This window comes from Paroedura picta, chromosome 9 (assembly GCF_049243985.1).
Source record: "Paroedura picta isolate Pp20150507F chromosome 9, Ppicta_v3.0, whole genome shotgun sequence".
In the NCBI taxonomy this organism is placed as follows: Eukaryota; Metazoa; Chordata; class Lepidosauria; order Squamata; family Gekkonidae; genus Paroedura; species Paroedura picta.
In genome coordinates, this window is record NC_135377.1 from 19,691,673 (window position 1) to 19,715,358 (window position 23,686).

Sequence of the window (23,686 nt, forward strand, 5' to 3'; positions counted from 1 at the left end):
CTTTCCCTGTTACCTGAGATCTTTTAAACGGAGATGCCAAGGGTGGGGGCCTGGGGCCTTCCCCACACCAAGCACGGCACTGTTTCGGTTTCAATACAGAACCTGATCTTTCCTGTGGCCGTGTCTATCAGCCCAGGTGCTACTATTTATCTCTGAGAAGCAGAATGCCAGGGCAGAAAGAAATGGACTTTGAATCAGTGTCCATTACTGCTAATGCTTGGGGAGCACTGCCAAGCACACCGGTGTTTTACAGGCCACATGTTTTAGAAATTCTTCTAATAAATTCTATTTCACAGCAATGTTCTTTGAAGCAGCGTTGCTCACAAAAGCTTTCTGCCTTGATCATTAGTGGTCAGCATGAGCTGCAGGTATAAATAATGACAGGTCACAAAACACATTTCAGGTGGAAATAATTCCTGAGTGCTGGCTGCCTCCAGGCCGACATGAGTGACTATATCTCCTATTCTGCGTCTCCCCGAGCCATCCAGACTTGATAAGGGTAACTTTTTAACTACCCCTTGTGCTCTTTTCTCCTACTTTTAAGATGGTTATGATTAGATGTGTCAACACTCATTTCCTGCTGCCCAGCCATGAAATAAGAAGTATCAATCAAACGGAGAGATAGTCAAAGCCATGTAGATGTATAATTTCAAAGGCTTAACTCCTTGTCATCTATAGGTCACCCTTGATGAAGGCCATGCTCTTAAGATCCTTTCCTCTCCCCGCCCCTCATTACTTTTCAAAAACTGGCAAACAGGGGGAAAAAACAAGCAGCATATACTCATTCCTTTGATATCTACCGAGTCTTTAAAAGGTTCCTGTATCTTCAGATCTCTGCAAATATTTGACCTAAAAAATTACCATGGCAGCACTCAAAATTTGTGACTTGCAACATTTTTATTTTAGAAATGGGTTGCAGATCACAGATAGTTTTTATCCATACAGTCTCCTAATCTGTTTGGGTGACCCACAAAACGGTGAAGCGTGAAAAGATCTGCTGTTTTTATTATTTTTTTTTGTCTACTTAATCACAGCTGGTATTTCTCTTGGTAATTTCCTAAAGTGTTTAGTTGCCTCTAAGCAAAGGGATACTTTAGAAAACATATGGGGAGATCAAGGAGGAAAGTTCTAATATTCACTCCTCATTCTCTTCCACTGTTCTCCCATTTGTCCCTGGTTCCACTATTGCATCTCATGAACTCACAGTTGCTTAGCAACCAGAAGATGACACAGTAAAAGGGCTGACTGAGAGGCAGAGGTGGCATCTGATAGGTCTGTGGCCTCCGCAAGTTCTTATGGGTAGAACATCCCTCCCTATCAGAGCTATTTCAAAGCTGAGCTTCAGAATGTCAGCCATCATTTGGCAATGCGAAAAAGAGAGAGATGCATCGGCATATCTCTTTGATGTAATGGAAAAGCCAGGTGTCTTAAAATACATTAAAATTTAAATTCCAAACAATATTTTAAAATTCATGTTCGCCTGTCTCCAAAGAAATGTTAAAGGAAATATACATAATAAAATAACCCCATTACTAGTCCTGAGTCATTTTAAAAGAAGATGCATGGTTTTTGCCTTTGGTTTTATCCACTGGGAGTAAGCCATCATGCATAACTAACAGCTCAAAAACTGGCAAATGTACTGTGAGTTGTTCAGAAATATCTTACCTGTTAAAAAAAAAACCTTCAGTGACAGCTGACCTTTAAGATCTTCTGCAAGATCATCAACTTGGAAAATAGGCCACTATTCCTAGACTCATTGGGGCTGATGGGTTGGATCCAGCCCGATTTTTCACACAGTCTCACCTGATTAGTCCATCCCCCCCATCCCACACACCTTTTCACGCAGGTCCCACGATCCTCAGCTGAGCCCTTTTGTTAACCTCAACCATCACAGTTATGAATTACATGGAAGTAGATGTCATACGCAAAGAGCACTGCCTCCCTCTCTCCCCATGACTCCTGAAATTCCTGTCATAGCATTTGACCAAACAGCTATTCTCCCTCCATGCTCTTGCCCTTCCCTTTCTTGTGTAGCAGTCTCCTCCAGACTCTCTGTTGGACTGTGCACTCTACACAGATCCCAAGGAGGGCATCTCTAACTGGAATAATTCCAGGGGCATGATCTTCAGCTCATGACAAGTTAAGATATCAGCTTTCAGACACGGATCCATTTGTGACACAAAGGGCTGCCACCTGTGTGCATTGGCAGCAAGAAAGATCTGAGTCGGCCTTGTGGCAAATACTGCCGACTTCTTAAACAGCTGATCTGCAGAGTATATGGGTTAATGTAAGTTTTATTTCGTTCAGCTGATAATTGCGATTGTCTTGAATTTGTCTATTGTTTCGTACTATTTTGCTCCGCATTTAAGCTTGCGACGGCCTACAGCCTAGAGCAATAAAGTCGGTACCTGTGTAGTAGTCCTCTCTATGTCCCTTCCTTTGATTCTCATGAACCAGTCACTCTTTGAATCCTCCCCACTTCCACTTTTTTCATTAGCTGAACCTTCTTGTCAGGATAGATTCAAATGAGTAGCCATGTTGGTCTGAAGTAGCACAATAAAATCAGAGTCCAGTAGCACCTTTAAGACCAACAAAGATTTACTCAAGGCGTGAGCTTTCGAGTGCAAGTTGCACTCGAAAGCTCATGCCTTGAATAAATTTTTGTTGGTCTTAAAGGTGCTACTGGACTCTGATCTCCTTTTCAGGATTCATTGTTCCCTGATATCCGGACAGCATCCTTCCACATAGTCTTACTAGACTAGCAACCTGCAGCTCTAGGGCCAAAACAGGGCTAGGAAGGAACCAAGTACGGCTCTTTTGAAAGCAATTGAAATGCTGATGTGGTGGAGGTTGTAATTATGAAAGGTTGCTGACTCCTGCTTTTGACCGTTTAAAGGGTGTTCAGCACCTACGGGTCCTCTCTGACATTTCCTGAAATCCTTTTTCCTTCCCACTCTCTTTGCCCCTCTATTTCAGGGGTAGTCAACCTGTGGTCCTCCAGATGTCCATGGACTACAATTCCCATGAGCCCCTGCCAGCATTTGCTGGTAGGGGCTCATGAGAATTGTAGTCCATGGACATCTGGAGGACCACAGGTTGACTATCCCTGCTCTATTTGATGTCCTTTTAAAGCCTGAGCCCAGGGTGTTCCGGATTTAATTTGATTGCTATGGCCACTACAGAAGCTTTTCAGTACTTTGCAAATAAGTGACCATCCTCACCTTGTCGCAGAAAACTTTGATTTGGCAGGATGCCCGGTGGATGGGCTTGTTGCTGCGGTTGTTGTAGCTGTACGTGTCGATCTGGATCATCAAAGGGAGCCCCTTCACTCCTTTTTGAGAAGAGAAATCTGTGCTCAGGCAATTCACCGTGATGAAAATCTGGTCCAGGAAAAGAAAAAGAAAGTTAGAACAGGCACCGGTACAGGCATGGCTTTTCTCTTCCACAAAGGGCATCCTGAGAAGTTCAGCCTCTAAGGAATATTTATACATTCATCTCCAGCACCCCTGGAGAAATTTATGCCTGCAAAATGCAAAGAAGTTACCTAATTAATCATCAATTTATTTTAGAGTTTTACAGCAATGAAAATCCATCTGACATAATCACCACTGCTCATCCACTTAGCTCTGAGTGGTACCATTTGATGTATCACAATCTATGAGGAAAGTACTAGACACATGGCCAAAAATTGGCTAATTAGTTCAACATCTGAAGTTCCCTTCCTTTTATTTTGGCCCACACAGTCCTCCAAATCACAGCTCACAACTGGCTAAATTCCTTTTCTAGGCAGTCCTTGAAAGTACAATGATATTATTCCAGACTAGGCCTTATTTGGTTCCTTGACCCACATTCCCCCAAACCTGCCTTGCCTATTTACTTCCTGCCTGCCAACAGACCATACTGCATCCTGCTTTTTTTCAGTTCCTTATCTCTATCAGTGTCTCTTTAAGCTGTTTTCCACTCACCATGTACTTGGTCCAGTTCCCTTAGCTGCTTTCTCTATAGACCACTTTCCCTAATGTACCTCTCTTCCTTCCATGACCTTACTTCACAACACTACATATTCCTTCCTCACTTTAAGTATTGTGTGCATTCTTCAGATCCGTCCCCATCATTTGCACCTTCCCTAAGTTCTGTATCTTCTCCATTTTTACTCTCAAACTCCTCCTAAGTGATTTCCTTAGATTCCTCTTTCTCAGTCATCAATTGCCTGTGTACTGTTCTTTCAGCCTTTGGGCTGCCAAGGTCTTCCTAGTCCCCAGGCTTCTCTCAAAAAGCTTCTCCTGTAGGGTGCTAGTAGTTTGGCTTGGCGAAGGTGGTAGAAGGTAGTAGTTTGGCTTGGCTACTCTTGTAACCTGGGCCTCCACTGAGAGGGAAGCATCCAGGATCACACTCAGGTTCATTTTATTACATTTGAATGCCTCAACAAAATATTCTAGTGAATTATTTCTTTATATAGAACATTTACATGTTGCCTCCCAGATGACACCTCTAGAAGGTTTATGAAGTAGAACATGGTAAAATAACAAAGCATAAAATCTAATTAAAATGAACAAGCCATTAAAAAACAGCTGTTAAAAAAAACACTCATTAAAAATGAAGAATGAGCACATGGGTTTGCTGTTATGTGGTTGTTGCAGTACTAAGATAAATATTGTTAATGTGCAACTATTTAAACATAAAACACAGATAAGGCATAAATGAAATTAAGAATACCATTAATACCGCCCTAAGATATACATAAAACATAAATCACTAAGCCATTCCTGTCCGCCAACAGAATATAAAATGTCTCCCCTACCATCTCATTGAACAATGCTAGCCATTCCTCCAGCCTATGAAGTTTTCCTTTTGTCAGAGGAAAAGCCACGTAAGTTGGAAGAAAGCTCCTTAACTGGAAGATGGCTCCTAATATTTCCCCAGTATTTCCATGGAAGCAATAACTGCAGTCTGGGTATGCAGCTCCATCTCCTTCAAATCCCAGCAAAGAGAAATAATACCGTGACAAAGCATGGAGAGTTTAGCCATTTCATCTGATTACAGAATTATGGACCAGCATTCTGTGGTGGGCCCGGCATAGTGTGTTTGCTCGATTAAGCTAATGGCACAGCGGCATTTCTGTATTTGATGGTATCTCAGTGTTGTGCTTACAACAAACACAGTTGAACTTTAACTGGAGTGGGAGAGAGGTTGGAAGAGTTCTACTTTAATCTGATTTGGAAACTGACAGCACTTCCTCTTTCAGTATGCAGAAAAACCTATCCCTCCATGTTAAGGCTGCAAAACTGAAGGTGGTGGCTGGAGGTCACCTGGGATTACAACTGATTTTCAGGTGACAGAGGGGAGTTCACCAGGAGTTGATGGCTGCATTGGAAGGAGGACTCTATGACATTGTACCCCACCATAGTCCCTCCCCTTCCCAAACCCTGGCCTCCTCAGGCTCCACCTCCAAAATCTCCAGGTATTTCCCCACGTAGCAACCCCAATAGTAAACATAAGAGCATTTAATATAAACAATAATTATCCATGCTACTATGAAGTTAGTACCATAAAGGCAGGAGAAAGCTGTCATTCATCCATGTGTCAATATGCTTTGGATTTGTGCAATAGTGCGTGACTGATGTTGATGTCTTAAAATTTTATTTGTGCACATGAACTGAAATAAATATTTCTATTTTAATTTCTAATATATTGTGCTGCTGCTGCTCAACCTTTTAGATTCCCAGCTTGTGTATACAGGTTGGGTTACTGTTTCCTCTTTTGTTGTTTCAAACTTGTAAATCAGCCAGCCTTCTCCCAAAATTTAGCAAAATGAATGTCTCCCTGCATTGTGACCACAGCTTCTTGTTTTTCTGTTGAACCCACTGCTCATCTCTAAGTACCAATGAAATACAGGTACTCGTGATGCAAGATATAAACGTTGGTCCATCAAATGATCTGAAAGTGGCATGATCTGCTACATAAATCTGAGGGACATTATTAAGAAGAGATTCCCAAGTAGGGAACTTTTAATTAGCTACCCTGAGGCTGGGAAGGGAGAGATACAAATTGGATAAATAAACTCAACTGTTCCAACACCCTCTCAAGAGAGATGCAGAGACAGGATAATTCAGTGAGGCTAAAACACTATCTTACAAGATAGAAGATCCTCGTTTTGACACTTTAATTTACTGCATTTCTTTAAAAATCAATAACTGTGCGGCCCTGACACATGCACACACAAAGGTGAATGTTGTCATAGCAGTACTGAAAACCTATATTATTTTGCATCGTTCGCGGAGGTGACTGGATTCGAATTAAAGGTGATCAATAGCATTCGGAAAGCTTTCATGCCTGAATACCCAGTGCTATTAGTCTCCCATGGAACTGCAGGGCAAGCATTTAAATTTAAAAAAGCAATTTTCAACCACGACTCTACAGCTATAAAACTGCAGCACATTTTAAAATTTTCATTTAGCTTCACGGTTACATTGACAGCAATACTGGGGTGTATTTGCTGCTGATTGTGAATTATTGGGATGCTCAGGTGTCTTTCAGTGCTGTCTCAGAGTATCCTTTGTTTTCATAGGGTTTTTTTTTTGTTTTAATTCGGCATTCTGCACCATATGCCAGCAGCTCTACAGGTTCTCAGGTAGAGTGTTTTGCATTGCTTACTACCTGGACCTATTTTAAACTGGAGATTGAACCTGGGACCTTCTGCATGCAAAGCAGATGCTCTTTTGCTAAGCCACAGTCCCTCCCCAAGATCAGCTCAAACATCAGAAAGTATTAAGCAAACTTTTCAGAAATTTCCATCAAGATGGATGTTAAGCAAGATAAGAGCACATACAAGGGAGGAGGGAAGAAGGATGCTGGATGTAACGGAAAGACCAAGGCTGCAGATTTTAAGAGACTTAAAATAGAGCAGAGTTGCTGTGATGCATATTTGATTTGATTAGCCCACACAGAGCGCAGGAATGAGCTCAGCTTGAACCAACCCATGGCTACCAGAACGCAGATGCAATAGAAGCTTCCTCCTCAAAAATATAAAAACCAGGAGCAATTCATTTCCGCCTCCAGCGCTGATTGAAACTCACTGTCCATTCTGAGACAGACAGCAGAAGTAAACACAAACTTAGCAGTCCTTATGCTAGTGAGCCTGAAGGTTATAACTCTCCCTGGCCGTCTCCAGAAGGATAGGACCCCCCCCCCCAACCCCGACCTCTTCTGGGAGGCTGTCTAGAAGGATAACAGCTGAAGAAGCCTGAGCCCAGAGCTTGGCAAATGTGCAGATAGGTAGAAGAAGACCCTTGCAGCCTCATTCTGTACCAGTTGTAATTTCTGGGTCATGGACAGGGGTAGGCTCACACAGAATGAGTTACAGAAGTCTAGTCTGGACGTGACTGTTGCATGGATGACTGTGGCCAAGTGTTCCAAGGACAGGTAGGGCACTAGCTGTGCTTGGCATAGGTGGAAAAATGCTACCCAGGCTACCTTTGTGATCTGAGCCTCCATATATAGGGAGGCATCAAAGATCACCCCCAAATTCCTGGCCACTGGCACAGGTGTAAGTTATACCCCGTCCAGGCAGAGGAGGCATACTTCCTGATCCTGACCCCTTCTACCCAGCCACAGGACCTCCATCTTGGAGGAGTTGAGTTTGATGCCTCTCCCTGAGCCATCCAGCCACTACTTCCAAACAACTGGCAAATGTTTCCGGGGGGGGGGCAGTCCGGACATCTGTCCATGCACTGTATGCACATCAGCTGTACCCAAAATATCAAGAGAGTCTCGTGGCAACGTAAAAACAAACCAAACTATTTCGGCATAAGGTTTCTGAATATAACACTTTGTGCACACAATGGGGGTGGGCTCTGGCCCATAAAAGCATAATGCATCCAGTCACAACTGACTGATGGCAGCCCCCTACCCCCTTGTGGGATTTTAAAGGGATGAGATTGGCAGGTTGTCCTTGCCTTCCTCTTCAGTGCAGCCCTGTTTTTCTTGGTGGCTTCCCTTCTGAGTACTAACCTGGGCAAACCCTGCTATTCTGGCTACTATATAAATTTGTTAGTCTTTGTTTAGTTCTTTATACTTGGTTTTTCTTTCACAATGGGAATCCAAAGCAGTTTGCAACATTCTCCTCCAACTTATCCATTTAATCTTCAAGTTGCCTTTAAGGTATTCTTTAAGCAGCACGGAACCGACTAAACTGCCAATACAAGGAAAGGACAAAATTTGTCTTCATGAATGACATTTTAAAATGTTTCATGCACACTTTTTCTAGAATAAGCTACAGGTAATGGAGCACGAGGCAAACAGCTATTTTTACTCAAGTCAGCTACTTAATGGAAATGACCTGAGAAATGCCCATTTCCCTGTTCTTTCAAACAATGGGGGAAAATTGTGTTCAAACAATGGCGCAGCAGTGGATGCCATGAGTCATGTTTTCAGAGCAGCCCTAGCACCTTACTGTTGCACTGAGATCCACGAGGGATTTCCATTGCTGGAGCCAATGCAGCTATAGATAATTCTCACTCTTTTGAGTGGCAAAAAAATTAAAAATCCAGGGGCAGCACTTGCTGGGTTCATTTCCTATGGAGAAGAATGCTTTAGTCTTTTGTAGCTTTTGGTTCTAAAAATATGCAAGCAGAGCATAGGTGGCAGCAAAGAACTCCTAGACCGATTCTGCACGAGGAATTTGCCCCTGGACAGCATCTCGTTGCTGGCAGGTTTTAGTGCTGCTTCCACATGACGTCGGAAGCAACCCGAGGCTGTGCAGGGGCTGGGGCAAGTTTTGGTCAGATTTGCCTCGTGATGAAGAAAATCCCCAAAACCGGATTTGCCACTTTTTGTCACCCTTCACTTTGGGGAGCAACCAAGGGCAAACATGTACGGAGGGAGAAATGTGCAACAGTCTCTGCAGCATTTTGCCCGACCTCACACCTGCCCTGCCCTCTCCATTTCTTTATATTTTAAAAAATGGCACAGTCCATGCTGCCGCGGGCCTGCAAAGCAACATTTCCTAAGTTAAAATAAATGTTCTATTAATTGTCCTCGATGGTTTTGTGATCGGGCAGCCAGGACATATTCCCGTTTGTGTTTTCCGACGTTTGGGTTTTAACAGGGAAAGAGGGAGGGCAGGTGATGAAGCAGCCCTCTCCCAATCAGCTGGGCATCTGTGCTCTTTGTTTTTAAGCCTTATTGTTCACACACAATCACTCATTGGGGTCCAGTTACCATGTCCAGCCTCTCACAAATCTACCCAAAACTAAATAGAGATCATAACACCAAGAATCTCCAAAAGTGGAGAGAATGCTTTATTGTTGTTCCTCCATAGCAATGTGGAAAAGCTGCGACAAGGCGGGGTGGGGGACACAGGTGGGGTCTCCCTTCAGGAAGCTTGCAAACACGTGGCTTACAACTGCGTGTTTGCAAGCAGGAGATGGCGCGAGTTTAATGCCTCCATGCAGAATCTGTCCTACAAACATGAGAGAGATAGAAACATTCCACACGGGTTGGATAATGCATTTTCAGTGTGCTGTACAAAACAGGAAAATTCACTGTAGGTGAATTGAAAGTGCATTATCCAATGTGTGCGGAATGAGCCAGAGAGAGAGATTTTGTATCCTCAAGGTACGTTAGTCAACTCACAGCTGCCTGCCTGCTCCTCTTTCCATCTTTGCCAGACATACAAAGACTGTAAGGAGGAGGGTTGCAGCTACTCCGTCGCAAAGATCCCACTTTGTACTCAGAAGGTCCTAGGTTCAGTTCCAGGCATCTGCAGTTTAAACAGTCAAGTAGTAGGTGATACAACCCTGGCCTGGATAATCCAAGTTCTCATGACCTCATCAAATGTCGGAGAGTCAGCCCTGGTTAGTATTTAGATGGGAGACCACCGAGAAAGTCTAGGGTTGCTCTGCATCTTTTTTCAACCCTTGCCTTGAAAACCCTATGAGGTTTCATCCCTTTCCTGAGACTCTGTCAGACAGAACAGACAAGACTGACTTGGATAAAGGTTCTATATAAGGCAACTTAGTGTGTTCAAGTGCCCCCTTCTGCCCAAGTCCTGGAGTATACCTGAATAGAGTCCTATTGAGGAAACATCAATCACTAACATTAATCCTGCTCATAGGATCCAATTCCAGTTCCATTCACATTGATGGGGGTGGGGGGGAGGGAACAGATCTCTGGGCACAACTTTTGATGTTGTGAAATCCCATCAGAATTCAACCGGAAAGTGATTACATATTTCTGCCCTCTTCGTCCTGGCCCCCTCCTGGTGGAATGAGCTCTCTGAAGAGACCCAGGCCCTGCCAGCACTAGCACAATTCTGCAAGGCCTGCAAAACGGAGCACCTCCACCAGGCATTTGGTTGAGGTTGAACCAACAACATCTACCGGGCCTCCTGAAAAATCCTGTGAACTGAACTCTGAACCAACCATCCTACAGAAACATAGTTGACAGGCTGGAGCTGTACCACTAGTTATTCTAATTGTTTCTACCAGTTCCTGAAATCACTTTTACTATTGTGGTTTATCGGATGCTATTGAATTATTCTGTACTTATTCCCTCATTATTCATGTTTTATGTATGCCGCCCTGAGCCTCAAGGGAGGGCAGTATATAAATATAAACAAACATTAGAATTCAACTGGAAAGTGATTATATATTTCTGCCTTCTCTTTTACCTGTAAGAGTAATATTAAAAACAACAGCAATTTATGAACACTGAGTACAGTATCTGGAGGCCACTTCATACAATGTTTCTGAATGTTTCTGAATGTACATATTTAAAATATTATCAGTAGGGATTACAGATTTATTTTAAAAACACAGGTTGTGGAATCCCAGCAGCTGTTTCTTTGGCAACAGAGGGAAGGGGTAAGGTGACCAGATTTTAACATTGGTAAAGTGGGACACCATTGATGGGGGGGGGGGGTTGATTAAAATTTGGTCTATATGGAGCAACAAAACTGTTCATAGAATGCATAGAACACAAAAATAGTATTGTAATATATATATTTTTTACTTTCAACATAAGTACAATTTGCCAGGTGCCCCCAGATGTCCCCCCAAAAGTAGGACAATCTGGTCACCTTAGGAAGGGGGCACCTTTGGGTCACTGTAGAGCAGGGGTAGTCAAACTGCGGCCCTCCAGATGTCCATGGACTACAATTCCCAGGAGCCCTTGCCAGCATTCGCCAGCGAATGCTGGCAAGGGCTCCTGGGAATTGTAGTCCATGGACATCTGGAGGGCCGCAGTTTGACTACCCCTGCTGTAGAGGCTATGCTGGGGATTGTGTGGTCCATAGGGAACAAACCCAAATGGAATGAGGGAAGAGTAGAGGGGAAAGCTCTGATTTTCTCAATGGCCTTTGCTGCCTAAAGCACATGCCTCTGCTGGGATCTTTGAGACGTATTGTATAAACTACTCTCTGTATAATACAACTGGCAGCACAATTGTACCAACTCTGTTTGAACAGCAACGCTCCGTTCCCAATTCTTCAGGCAATTCTGTTAAGAGAATACATTTTAAACAAAAGCACACTCTGCCAGAAAGAAACGCACACCACTCCAGAGAGAGATATCATCACTCAGCTGAAAAAGAAATGCAGAGGTTCAACGCCATAATGTCATTTTAAAAAAGAAAGACAACCTGCACTAATATTTTCATCCCTTTTTCTTAAAAAAAAAACACTTTAAAAACATTGTAGTCAGTTTTAAGCAGTGGGGCTAGTGCAGCCAGCTTTAAATAAATAAAACTCATTTGTCCAGAGTAAGTGCTGCTTTTATAGTTTCTTTGACATCAGCTGCCTTATAAATTCCATACAAAGGCAAGGCCTTTGTTTCAGCTCCCTTCCAATGTCTCCAGCAAATGTTTACATTTCCCTTTAAGAAGCTTCCTTAACCCTGCACCACGCCCCAGCAACTACATAAAAACTCAATTTGCAGTAAATGCCGGCTATACTCGTTTAACCATTGGTGTACCTGGCAGTTCCATTTCAAACTCCTCAGTCATATATGGGATTGAAAAAGTTCCGGCTCTCAGCAAAATATTGCCATTGTTTGGTAGTTTTGATAAAACTTAAAAAAAAACAAAACACTTGTATAAAGCAGCCTTTCTCAACTTTTTCACCATTGAGAATCCCTTAAAACTTTCTTCAGGCTTTGAGAAATCCCAGAAGTGGCAGGATCATGCAGAAAATGGTTGGGAAGCATAGTTGTGTACATGCCCATCTGGAGTCCCTCCCCTTCCCACCCCCTCCTGGCTCCATCATTGGCCATGGGGCAGGTTGACAGGTTGACATGACCCTATATAGTCAAATCACCTTATAAATGTTCAATAAATTATATTAACATTTACTTAACTCCCACCCATTCAGGAAACCCTTCCAAGGCCACCAAGAAATCCTAGGGTTTCATGATACCCTGGTCTAAAGAAGTATTATTTAAAAGAGATGCTTCCTACACAGAAGGCCCCAGGTTCAATCCTTGGTATCTCCAGAAGATCACTAGCAGCAGGTATTGGGAAATGCGCTTTTCTGCCTGAGACTCTGGATTTCAATCAGAGTAGGCAATATTGAATGAGTGGCCTAATTTCAACATAAGGACATTTCATATGTTCAATTAAAAGAAATAGTTATAAGGAAACAAGGTGTGATCCACACAAAGAGTGTGGTGGCGCCTTAAAAATTAATTAACACAATTATTGGGAAATACGTTTTCATTGGCCAAAGTCCATTTCACCAAATGCAAGAGGTGTGCATCTTTAATTGGCAGATATAGTTACAACAAAGGTGCAGAACGTAGGGAGGGAAAACAGAGTAATGTCAGAAAGGGCCCTACGCTCTGCGGGTAAGAATTTACTGGTCGTTCCCGACCTCAAAGAAGCACGCCTGGCCTCAACCAGGGCCAGGGCCATTTCGGTCCTGGCCCCAACCTAGTGGAATGAGCTCCCGGGTGAGCTCTGGGCCCTGCGAGACCTTCCAGCATTCTGCAGGGCCTATAAAACGGAGCTCTTCCGCCAGGTCAATGTTTGAGGCTGTGGCAGTGAAGGAAGATCAGTTGGGGTCCCCCTGATGTTAAATGCCATCTGTGATTCTTGTCTCTCCTTCCTCCTCCCTCTTGAAGTACGATGGGGGAGGGGTTGGGAGTTCCGCCATGTCGTTGTTGCTGTGCTGTTATTGTGTTGTTGATTGTCCATTTTAATGGTTTTTAATGGGGTTTTAGTTGGACTTCTGTAACCCGCCACAAGCCTCTCGGGAGTGGCGGGTAACAAATAAAATATAATAAAATAATAATAATAATAATAATAATAATAATAATGATGATGATGATGATGATGATGATGATGATGATAATAAAGCCCAATACAAGAGCCAGATATGACAGATTATGTATAGAGCTTAAAAACAAATATCCATTCAAAAGAATAAAAGACCCAATCACGGTAGACATCGCGTACTCGTAAAGTTTAGGAAGCAGAGAAAGCAAATGAAATCCTACAGAGCCACCAATCAACGCAGAAACCTGGTACCACCAACACATTTAAAATATCCTTTCTAGTTTTCACACAAGGATGTCAACCGCAGGAAAAAGGACAAAAAGTGCTAAATGGCAAAGGAGAGCTCCACCTCAGTGTCAGCTCCAGCTTTCAAAACTTTCCTGCTGAAATATTGCTGCTTTCAAGCCTGCTACAGGATTCCCAGGGAGATGAAAACCCTCCTGTTGCCCTTTTAGAGATGGAGATTTAAAAAAGCCACAAGGGGCCAATCCTGACCCACAGCATGGCAGGACCGGGCACTCTTGCCCCCCACACACACACCATCCACCTTTTCAAGTGTTGAAACGGCTCCTCCCTGCCGCAGCTGTTTCAGTTGATGCAAAGGTGCGTGTGAGGGAGTAGTACCTGATCCTGCCATGTTTTGGGCCTGATTGGGATGAGCCCCTTACAGCTCTTGAAAAGATCCATTGCACTAAAAGGATGGCAGCAAACCTGACTCCAACTGGGGGATGACATCTTATCTAGTTGTGATCAAAGAGTTTCCATTTGAGAAGTCTAGTATGTGCATCTTTTGCAGAGAGGCAATCTGGTTTGGCCTGTTAAATGACAGACCGTTAGAAATCTGTAATTCTCAGCACTCACTGTCCAAAAATAACACGAGGTGTAAATGCAGCTGCTTTGGGTTGGCATTCCATTCATCAGATGAAGAGAGCGCTGTCTCACAGTAACTTCTGCTGGTTCTCACGGAGCCACCGGACTCCTCTTTCATTCTGGTACAACAGACAAACATGGCTGCCTCTCTGGAATGCCTGATGAAGGATACATGGGCACACTTTTCAAATACTGCCAGGTAGCAAAGGTTGCTAGGACTGGGTAAGTTCTGGGCTAGGCCTGGATCGCATTTGTGGAAGGGGAGGGAGAAAGAGTGAATGTTCTTGAAGCTTAATTCTAGCCCTGCTCCCCAGTTTTCATTGCATCCTTTTGTTACATGCAGTTTTCAGGCCTGACTTTGCATTTGGCACTTAAGGTTGGATCCAAAGGATGAGAATGCACAAACCTCTCATCAAATCAAACAGACCTATAAAATCTGGGACATGGCTCATTAACACACTCTAGAAGCCCATGCAATCAGCTCTTCCCCAAGATGTCTCCTTTGCCATGGCTTTATCCCATTTGGCTGTGGAAGAAGAACAATTCAATAGGAAAGATCCATGTGACTAGGTGAGTCTGTGACAAGGGACATAACCTGGTCTGCCGCTTCATGCTGCTTAATGGACTAATTGGAACAGTGCATCTTCCAGAGTCAAATTTAAGAGGTGGCTGTTGGAAAGCTAGCGTAGGAAGAAAGAAGGGCTTTCCCAATAATACAACCAGCATTAAGCACCATTCTAAGGACATGCTTGGATGATCCATCAGGTTTTTAGTACCCTTCTCTTGGAAAAAACATGATAAAAGTTTGAGAACTCTGGTTTCAGAGACGGCTTCCTTCCATTGCGCCATCAAACTCTATACAAATGTCCATTGCATTCTGTCTTGATTTCAATAGGAGAGGTCTTTGGGTGAGCAAATTTTATTTTTATGTCACAACTATGGGGAAAGAGGGTGGTCTTTGTAGAGAAGCAATGGTGCCAGTTGAAAGACTCTAGCTTAGCAGCGTCAGTCACTGGAGCTTTTGGCTCTCTGGCATGAGAGAAGGGCTGAGGGTAAAGCAGGCTTCGCTGGCAAGACTCCGAGAATCAATATGAATAGATTAGTAGGAAACAAGTTGACATCTGCGCATGGGAACTGCTCACCATGCAACTTTTCAAGGTTTCCACAGCGTGTGCACGTATGTGCTGGAAACAGCACTGCAATGTAGAGAGATGAGCTGGCTGGCACACATTGATGGGAGGTTTCCTCCTGCCTGCTCCTGACAATCACAAATTATTAGGAACAAGTTTGCTCATGCTGAAATGCCTGTGCTGTGAGTGCACCACCTGGGGTCGGAGATCTTTGATAACCATGGAAAAAAAGACTTGCATTCTCGTACATTTCCATGCTCAGCGCCGGCACTACCAGACAGTTGGGCTCTAGATGGCCCCAGCTATACACATGTCTTTTATCTCTCCTTCAGAATGCACCTCTTGCAGTGACACATACCCATACTGGAGCACTACTGGATAAATAAAGCCTCTTCTATGTGCTACATCAACAGAAGAACTGCCCCTTGAAGAGTTACCATAAGATGAGGGTGGCTAAACTGTGGCTCTCCAGATGTCCGTGGAGACAGTATGGTGCTGGCGGGGGCTCATGATAATTGTAGTCCACGGACATCTGGAAAGCCATGGTTTGGCCACCCCTGCCATAAGGTATTGCCAGTGGTCAACCTTGTGGATAGGCTAGTCTTGGATGAGGTCTTCTAATTTACCTCTTTCAGTTTTTTGCACTGCTTTTATAACACAACATTTACCAATGAACTATGCTAAACATATGTTGTTGTGTTTCCTCCCAACTAACTTACCAAAGCAACAAAGAGAGTTCTTCTTCTATGCAACCGCTGCAGCTAGGTTATCAGTAGCAGAGAAGTGGAAGCAAACGTCAATTCCAGAAGTTGAAGAATGGTTGGACAAGATGGGTCACTTTGTATCAATGGCAAGACTGACTAGTATGGTATGCAAAGAACCTCCAGAGGCATTTCAAAACCGTTGGAAATGCTTTCTGGATTATCAAGAGACATAATTATCCATAAAAACACAGCATCACTGTAATTAGCTAACTAGTAGATAATGTTAAGATTGGTCTGGATTTGAAAATTGACCTGTTTCCCTCTCCCTCCTTCCCTGCACTGTATACTGTACATCAAGCCCTTCACTCCCCACCCTTTCCATGACATAAATAAAATTATATTTTAAAAAATTATCAATGGACTGAAGAACTGATAGGCTTAAGCTCATCTGATCTATTTGCCTGGATCAGCCAGCCTTGTCAAACCAACAAAAGACTGTAATAGCAATTGCCTCAGGACGCAAGCACACCAATTATGATGTGAACAGTGAAAGAGCCCGTGCTTGAACATGTCAACTTTTGTGAGTGCCAACACGGTTAGTCAGAAGACTAGGGTTCTAGCTCTTGTAGTGTTTTGTCTCTGCACCATAGCAACCCTGGTCAACCTAACCTGGTCTGTTGCTTCATGCTGCTTAATGGACTAATTGGAACAGTGCATCTTGCAGAGTCAAATTTAAGAGGTGGCTGTTGGAAAGCTAGCGTAGGAAGAAAGAAGGGCTTTCCCAATAATACAACCAGTCCACAGAAACAATATTATAGTTTGAATTTCCCACCAAGGCATATGATAGAGATATCTGATGGAAACCTTTCCCAACATCTGAGTGAGGCTTTTCTCAATCCTGCCATGTTTTACTGGAGATACCAGGTGGTAAACCTGAGTCCTGTTAACATACAAGAGAAGTGTCTTGTTACTAAGCCATAGCTTTTCTCTGGCACTCATAGCAAGCTAGTCACTTGCAGTTAAGAACTCCTCCTTCAGAACAGGTACCCTTTCCGCCTTGGAAAGAGCCTGTCACCTTGTTCCACCTTCCTTTATTGTAGAAGTTGCAGTTGGGGAGCTGTAAAAACTCTTGCTTAAGGACATGTGACTACATGGGAATGGGCTGGAACAGAAGAAATGTTCCCTGATGAATCTGTCAAATCCTAATAGACCTAATTTTTTGATATTGTAGTTCAGCCATTCACAACAGAGGCTATATGGTCCCCTGAGGGGCACTGGCACATTCGAAGGGGGCTACAGACTAAAGGGAGATCCAAAGGGTTAAGGGGGGGGGGTGGTAACCGAACTGATGAAATACTGTTTTTGTCACCTGTGACATCATTAATTGCTAGAAAGTGCAGCCTTCTGTTCCTTTGTGTGTTATGGGGCAGGGGGAATGAATACACACACTTCTCTTGGTCAAAGGTTCTAAACTTTAATTCCATACAGTCTTTTAAAAAGTTTTTCCAGTAGGTTGGAATGTTCAAGGTTTCTTTGTGTTCAATAATAAACTATTTTCTGTCTATCTGTTCGTGTTGTGTTTGACAGGGGCCCCTGGAACCAAAGAAGAGCTCCTAAAAGGTTGGCCCCAAAAAGGCTGAGGATGACTTATGTAGATAATGGTCTATGGAAGCCTTTCTCAACTTTTCCCCCCATTGAGAAACCCCTGAAACATTCTTCAGGCTTTGAAGAAACACATGTTAAATGTTTAACAAATTTAAAAAATATATTAAAAATTAATTAATTCCCACCCATTTTGGAAACCCTCCTAGGGCCATCAAAAAAACCAAGTTTGAGAGACCTGCTCTATGGCATACCATAACTGATGGGGTGATAAACAGGGGCCTAAACAGGGGCCTACATATTCACACAGACGGTTTTGTTAAAAACAGACATAAAGGCTTGGGTGCCATGGACGCACTGCACTGGTAACTCTTCCCTACATAACATCTTTGAATGAAATTCTTCCTCAGGTCAACAGCTGCACAATGAGGGGATTTGTCTCACTAAGCCCCACCCGGATGTGGTCTTTCATCAGCAAACATTAAGAGTCCCAAATCACTCCAGCTATTGATGAAAACCTTTTTAAACTCTCCAGCAAATGGACTTCCTTCCTTGCAGCACTCAAGTAGTCCTTCTCCCCCCTGGTATCATAATGGACCGTCTTCTTGAGCCAGGAAATCCCATGTAAAAAATACACGTGTCAAATTTAGCACCATGACCCCTCTTAAAGGTTCATTTCATTACACAGAGGGTGGTTTTCTCCTCTGGCTCCAACCTGCTCTGTAGAAACACAACAGCAGGCTGCAGCCCCAAGTCACCCTTCATTATGAGGATCCAGACAAGGTTCATATTTGTCATAATAATTACGGCAAACCATTTGAGATCCTCGGATAAAAGGAGCCAAAGCAATGCGAAGATCTTTACAAACATTAATTAAGGATTTACACCACTGTGAATCTCACGCCACTTACTCAGTGCTGGATGCAATGGGAAAGAACAGCCAAACCACAATTTTCACTGATGATGCCCTGCCCCACCCATTCCCAACTCCTGGAGTAGATTAGTTGCTATGTCCGGGCCTGCATGCTCTCATCAGGTCTTGTAACACAAGCGGGGTTGGCCCTGATGAGTATTTGGATGGGAGACCACACAGTCCTGTAGAGGCAAGCCACAGCACACCACCTCTGACCATCTCTTGCCCTGAAATCCTTATACCAGGGGTAGTCAAAGTGCGGTCCTCCAGATGTCCATGGACTACAATTCCCATGTGCCCCTGCCAGCATTTGCAAATGCTGGCAGGGGCTCATGGGAATTGTAGTTCATGGACATCTGGAAGGCCGCACTTTGACTACCGCTGACCTATACGATTGCCGTAATCAACTGTGACACGTCGGCACTTTCCAGCACAAAGCAGAGCAGCAAGCACAGACCTATCAGCCTGGTACATTTTTATCCTCCACTTCCTCCAAGAAGCTTCTGGTGCTATAGATGCTCCTTTCCCCCATTTTATTCTTACAACAGCCTTCTAGTGTAGGTCATGCTGAGAGAAAATGACTGACTCAAGGTCACCTGAACAAAGGTTGAGTCCAAGGGCATCTTTAAGACCAGTGACGTTTTATTCAAGGTATATGCTTTCATGTGCATGCGCACTTTGTCAGATACAGTGAAACAGAATATCCTCAACCATTCCATGTGGATAGAGAGAGGGTGGGGGGGAATTGTAGTCCATGAACAGTCTCAAATGTTGCTATTATTCCCTACTTTGACCATTTATGCACTGGAAACTTCACTGCCCCAGCTTCTGTGAAGGAGCACAAATCAGGAGCGGATGACGTGCACCAGGACAAATGCTCCCCCATGTGGGTGCAGGAAGAGGTGGGACAACCTGCCACGACTAAAACTCCAGCCTGCAGCCTGGCATGAAACCTCCAGTGCATAAACGGTCATAAAGATTATACCATCGGCAAACTAGACAGGCCCAACCCATTAACACTGCTGCCACTTACAAACTATTTAAAATGTTGCAAGGTCTCAGTGCGGCAGGCAGGGGGTGCTCTTGTCCCCATCCCCCCCCTTGCCTTTCCAAGTGCTGAAAGAACCACGGGGAGGTGGGTCCACCACTTGGACCTGCAGATGCTGCCGCACTCCACAGGTGCCAGAGCCAGGAGGCAACATTAGAGGAAGACCTCGGGCTCTATGCCCTGTTGCTGGCAATCCAGAGGATCTGGTTGGACACTGAGTGAGGCAGGATGCTGGAATAGATGGGTCACTGCTCAGATCCAGCAGATCTTCTTATGTATATAACTCAAAAGCAACACAAGTGTTTTCCTTTACCAAGGGTATATCAACTAATGCCTGGCACACATGTATGTATGTATGTATGTATGTATGTATGTATGTATGTATGTATGTATGTATGTATGTATGTATGTATGTATGTATGTATGTGTAAGGTAAAGGTATCCCCTGTGCAAGCACTGAGTCATGTCTGACCCTTGGGGTGACGCCCTCCAGCGTTTTCATGGCAGACTCAATACAGGGTGGATTGCCAGTGCCTTTCCCAGTCATTACCGTTTACCCCCCAGCAAGCTGGGTACTCATTTTACCGACCTCGGAAAGATGGAAGGCTGAGTCAACCTTGAGCCGGCTGCTGGGATTGAACTCCCAGCCTCATGGGCAAAGCTTTCAGACGGCTGCCTTACCACTCTGCGCCACAAGAGGCTTTTATGTATGTATGTATGTATGTATGTATGTATGTATTTATTTATTTATTTATTATTAAATATTTATATCCTGCTGTTCCTTGCAGCTCAAGGCATAACTCACAATTAAAAACTTCACAGAACCCCGGACAAGCCCCTTCCCCCCAAAGATGTCCTCAGGATTTATTTATTGAACGGTATAGAGTTATTTAGAGCCTCTTGTGGCGCAGAGTGGTAAGGCAGCCATCTGAAAGCTTTGCCCATAAGGCTGGGAGTTCAATCCCAGCAGCCGGCTCAAGGTTGACTCAGCCTTCCATCCTTCCGAGGTCGGTAAAATGAGTACCCAGCTTGCTGCTGGGGGGTAAACGGTAATGACTGGGGAAGGCACTGGCAAACCATCCCGTATTGAGTCTGCCATGAAAACGCTAGAGGGCGTCACCCCAAGGGTCAGACATGACTCGGTGCTTGCACAGGGGATACCTTTACCTTTACCTTTTATAGAGTTATTTGTGTCCATACTGAGCAAAGAAATGATCTGTAGGAAAGAAAAGGTAATAGTTGGAAGCAGAGACTCTCATGCTTTAGTCACTTGGATTTCAGTGAAATTTCTCAGTCATGTGCTTCTCAGCTTTGAATCAAGACTTTTGGCTTAAATCCTTCCTAGCTCTGAATTTCTTTTGGAATATAAATAGCATTAACAGTTCAGCCACTTTTCCAAACCAGCTCTCAGTACTGCAGCCCAAGTATGTGTTTACATTGCAAGCCCAGACTTTACCTTTGCTTCTTCATTGACATCCCAGGTAAAGGACACCGCGTTATAGGCAATTTCTTCAATGTTTCCAATTGTGTTAAAGCTCTCTTTGTAATCAGCTGCAAGAAACACAGAGGCAAAAAAGACCATTTGTTCAAAATAAGGCCGTGGCACATAGTTGACCCGCTGGTTACATTAATCGGAGGGGGGCACACTATTTAGAATCATAGAGCTGGAAGGGGCCATACAGGCCATCTAGTGCAACCCCCTGCTCTACGCAGGATCAGCCCTAAGCATCCTAAAGCATCCAAGAAAAGTGTGTATCCAACCTTTGCTTGAAGACTGCCAGTGAGGGGGAGCTCACCACCTCCTTAGGCAGCCTATTCCACTGCTGAACTACTCTGACTGTGAAAATTTTTTCTTGATATCTAGCCTATATCGTTGTACTTGTAGTTTAAACCCATTACTGCACGTCCTTTTCTCTGCAGCCAACGGGAATTTGATTTACTAAGGAGGGAAACCTAATTAACTGGTCAGCACATTTTAAAAAAGAAGACAAAGAAGAGTTCGTTCTTATATGCCACTTTTCTCTACCCAAAGGAGTCTCAAAGTGGCTTACATTCGCCTTTCCTTTCCTCTCCCCACAACAGACACACTGTGAGGGAGGTGAGGCTGAGAGAGCCCTGTTATTCCTGCAGGGTCAGAACAGTTTTATCAGGGCTGTGGCGAGCCCAAGGTCACCCAGCTGGTTGCATGTGGGGGAGTGCAGAATCAAACCCAGCTCAACAGATTAGAAGTCTGCACTCCTAACCACTACACATTTCCACATTTTAAAAATATTTATTATTATTATTTTATTTATTCATTTGATCTATGAACTGATCAATCAAATGGATCCCCCCCCCACTTGTAATTAGCCTATTAGCCAGCAGGACATTAAATCACATGCATAACAATTAGAATTACGCCATTGTGTTCATCAACAGAGCAAGACAACTCATGCGTGAGAGCAGGATGGTGTTTCTTCTGTACTGACACACGGAAAAATGCCCCTCCCATTCTCTGGCTACCTGCCTCTTTTCATTTCTTCTTTCAAGCCCAACACATGAGCTGTAATCAAGAGATGATTAATAATTTCAGTCGTATCTGCCTGACAGAATCTGACTGACATACAGAAAACCTTCATCCACTCGTCTGTTTCAAGGGGCCGGGATGCTGCCTGAACAAGTGAAACCATGCGCCTGGAATGTCTGAAACACTGCGGGGCATAGAGGTGGGAAGCATTTTCAGGCAGGAGAAAATGGCTTTTCACAGGAGATCTGGCTAGAGGCGACTACAGGAGCGTGAAGCAAGACTAGCTGAGGATGATAAAGCATGACACCCACTCCTCACCCCCATGCATATGACAATGTACATGTGCCATGGGAAAAGGATGACTCAGAGAAATGAAAATGCATTTTACCAAATGAGGACACCATCATGCTACTCATTCATACTGATTTTGCACTAGTTTGATCACAGCGGCTTCCTCTGAAGGATCGAGGGAACCGTGAATTGGTAAGAAAGATTCCTTATGTTCAACAGTTCAGAACTCACTCAACAAGAAATGACACTACAATAATATTTCTTTCTTAAATTTCTTTTTTTTTTTTAATTTATACTCCGCCCTGTCTCGAGTGACTCAGGGCATTATTATTCACAGACGCTCAATTTGTTTTGTTACTGATTTCACTTATAGCCCACCCTCCATCTCCTATCTTGGGGCTGATAGAATCATACATGGGGCTCCCAAGGAATCTTCCATGCAGGCACTGCCTGGCCAGACTAACAGTCAGGTTGATGCATCCTGCGCCTCTGGATTATGGACCTGGTTTTGTAGCCCAGTTGCGCTGCCATCCTAAGTGGAGTTCCCTCCTTCTAAATCCACTGAAGTCAATGAGCTTAAAGGATGTAACTCTGCTTAGCATGGCATTTTTGGACATACAGAATACTGCAAAGCTTATCACTCATTTGCAGAATTTGCAACTATTTATAGATACATGCTTATATGTTCAGTGTAGGAAAATAAGAAGAAGATGGACTTGTAAATAGGTGTGGGTATGTGTGCTATAATTTGGTTCAATTTTTAATCTTAACTCAAACAAAAAAATGTTTAATTGGTTATGTACCCTTGCTGTTATTTATTTATTGTATGGCATGTGTCATATAAGCAGGAGATCTGAGGTTCCAGCATGGAGTTGTTGTACCTTGTGTTGCCCTGGCCAGTAGCCCTTCCTTGTTGGGAAGGCTAGTATTTACCACCATCTCTGGGTTTTTTTAATCTTTATGATAGGGATTTTAATGGGGTTTTAATTGGGGATTGTTATGGTATTGCTCTGTTGTAACCTGCCATGGGCCAGCTTGCTGGGAGTGGAAGGTGATAAATATAATGGTGATGGTGATGATGATGATGATGATGACGGTGATGATGATGATGATAAAGCACCAGCAATCATGAACTCTTTGACATACTCACCAATGTCAAGAACCCTCTGCTTGGCTGTGTGTTGTCGGGAGTGCCAGTACTTCCAGTGCTTCAGCTGCTCATCCCGGTTTTTATCTTCACTGAAGACAACCATGATCACGCTCTGGAAGGACCACAGACAAAGGAGTTGGGAAAGAAAAGGCAAGGGGCTGTTAGCCAGAAAATTGGGCTTATCTTCTAATCACATTGAGGGAACA

General features: G+C 43.7%; 1 protein-coding gene across 3 annotated transcripts in view; it reads right to left on the reverse strand.

Annotated features, from left to right (window-relative positions):
* GRHL2 (grainyhead like transcription factor 2) overlaps positions 1-23,686 on the reverse strand; it is a 95,425-nt gene that overhangs the window by 27,581 nt on the left and 44,158 nt on the right. For all 3 annotated transcript variants that reach the window (XM_077351773.1, XM_077351771.1, XM_077351772.1), the window contains exons 7-9: positions 23,481-23,592; positions 20,990-21,084; positions 3,222-3,380 (exon numbers count right to left, since the gene is read on the reverse strand). In XM_077351773.1, the coding sequence (XP_077207888.1) occupies positions 3,222-3,380; positions 20,990-21,084; positions 23,481-23,592 (366 nt within the window). The remainder of the gene's footprint in view (positions 1-3,221; positions 3,381-20,989; positions 21,085-23,480; positions 23,593-23,686) is intronic.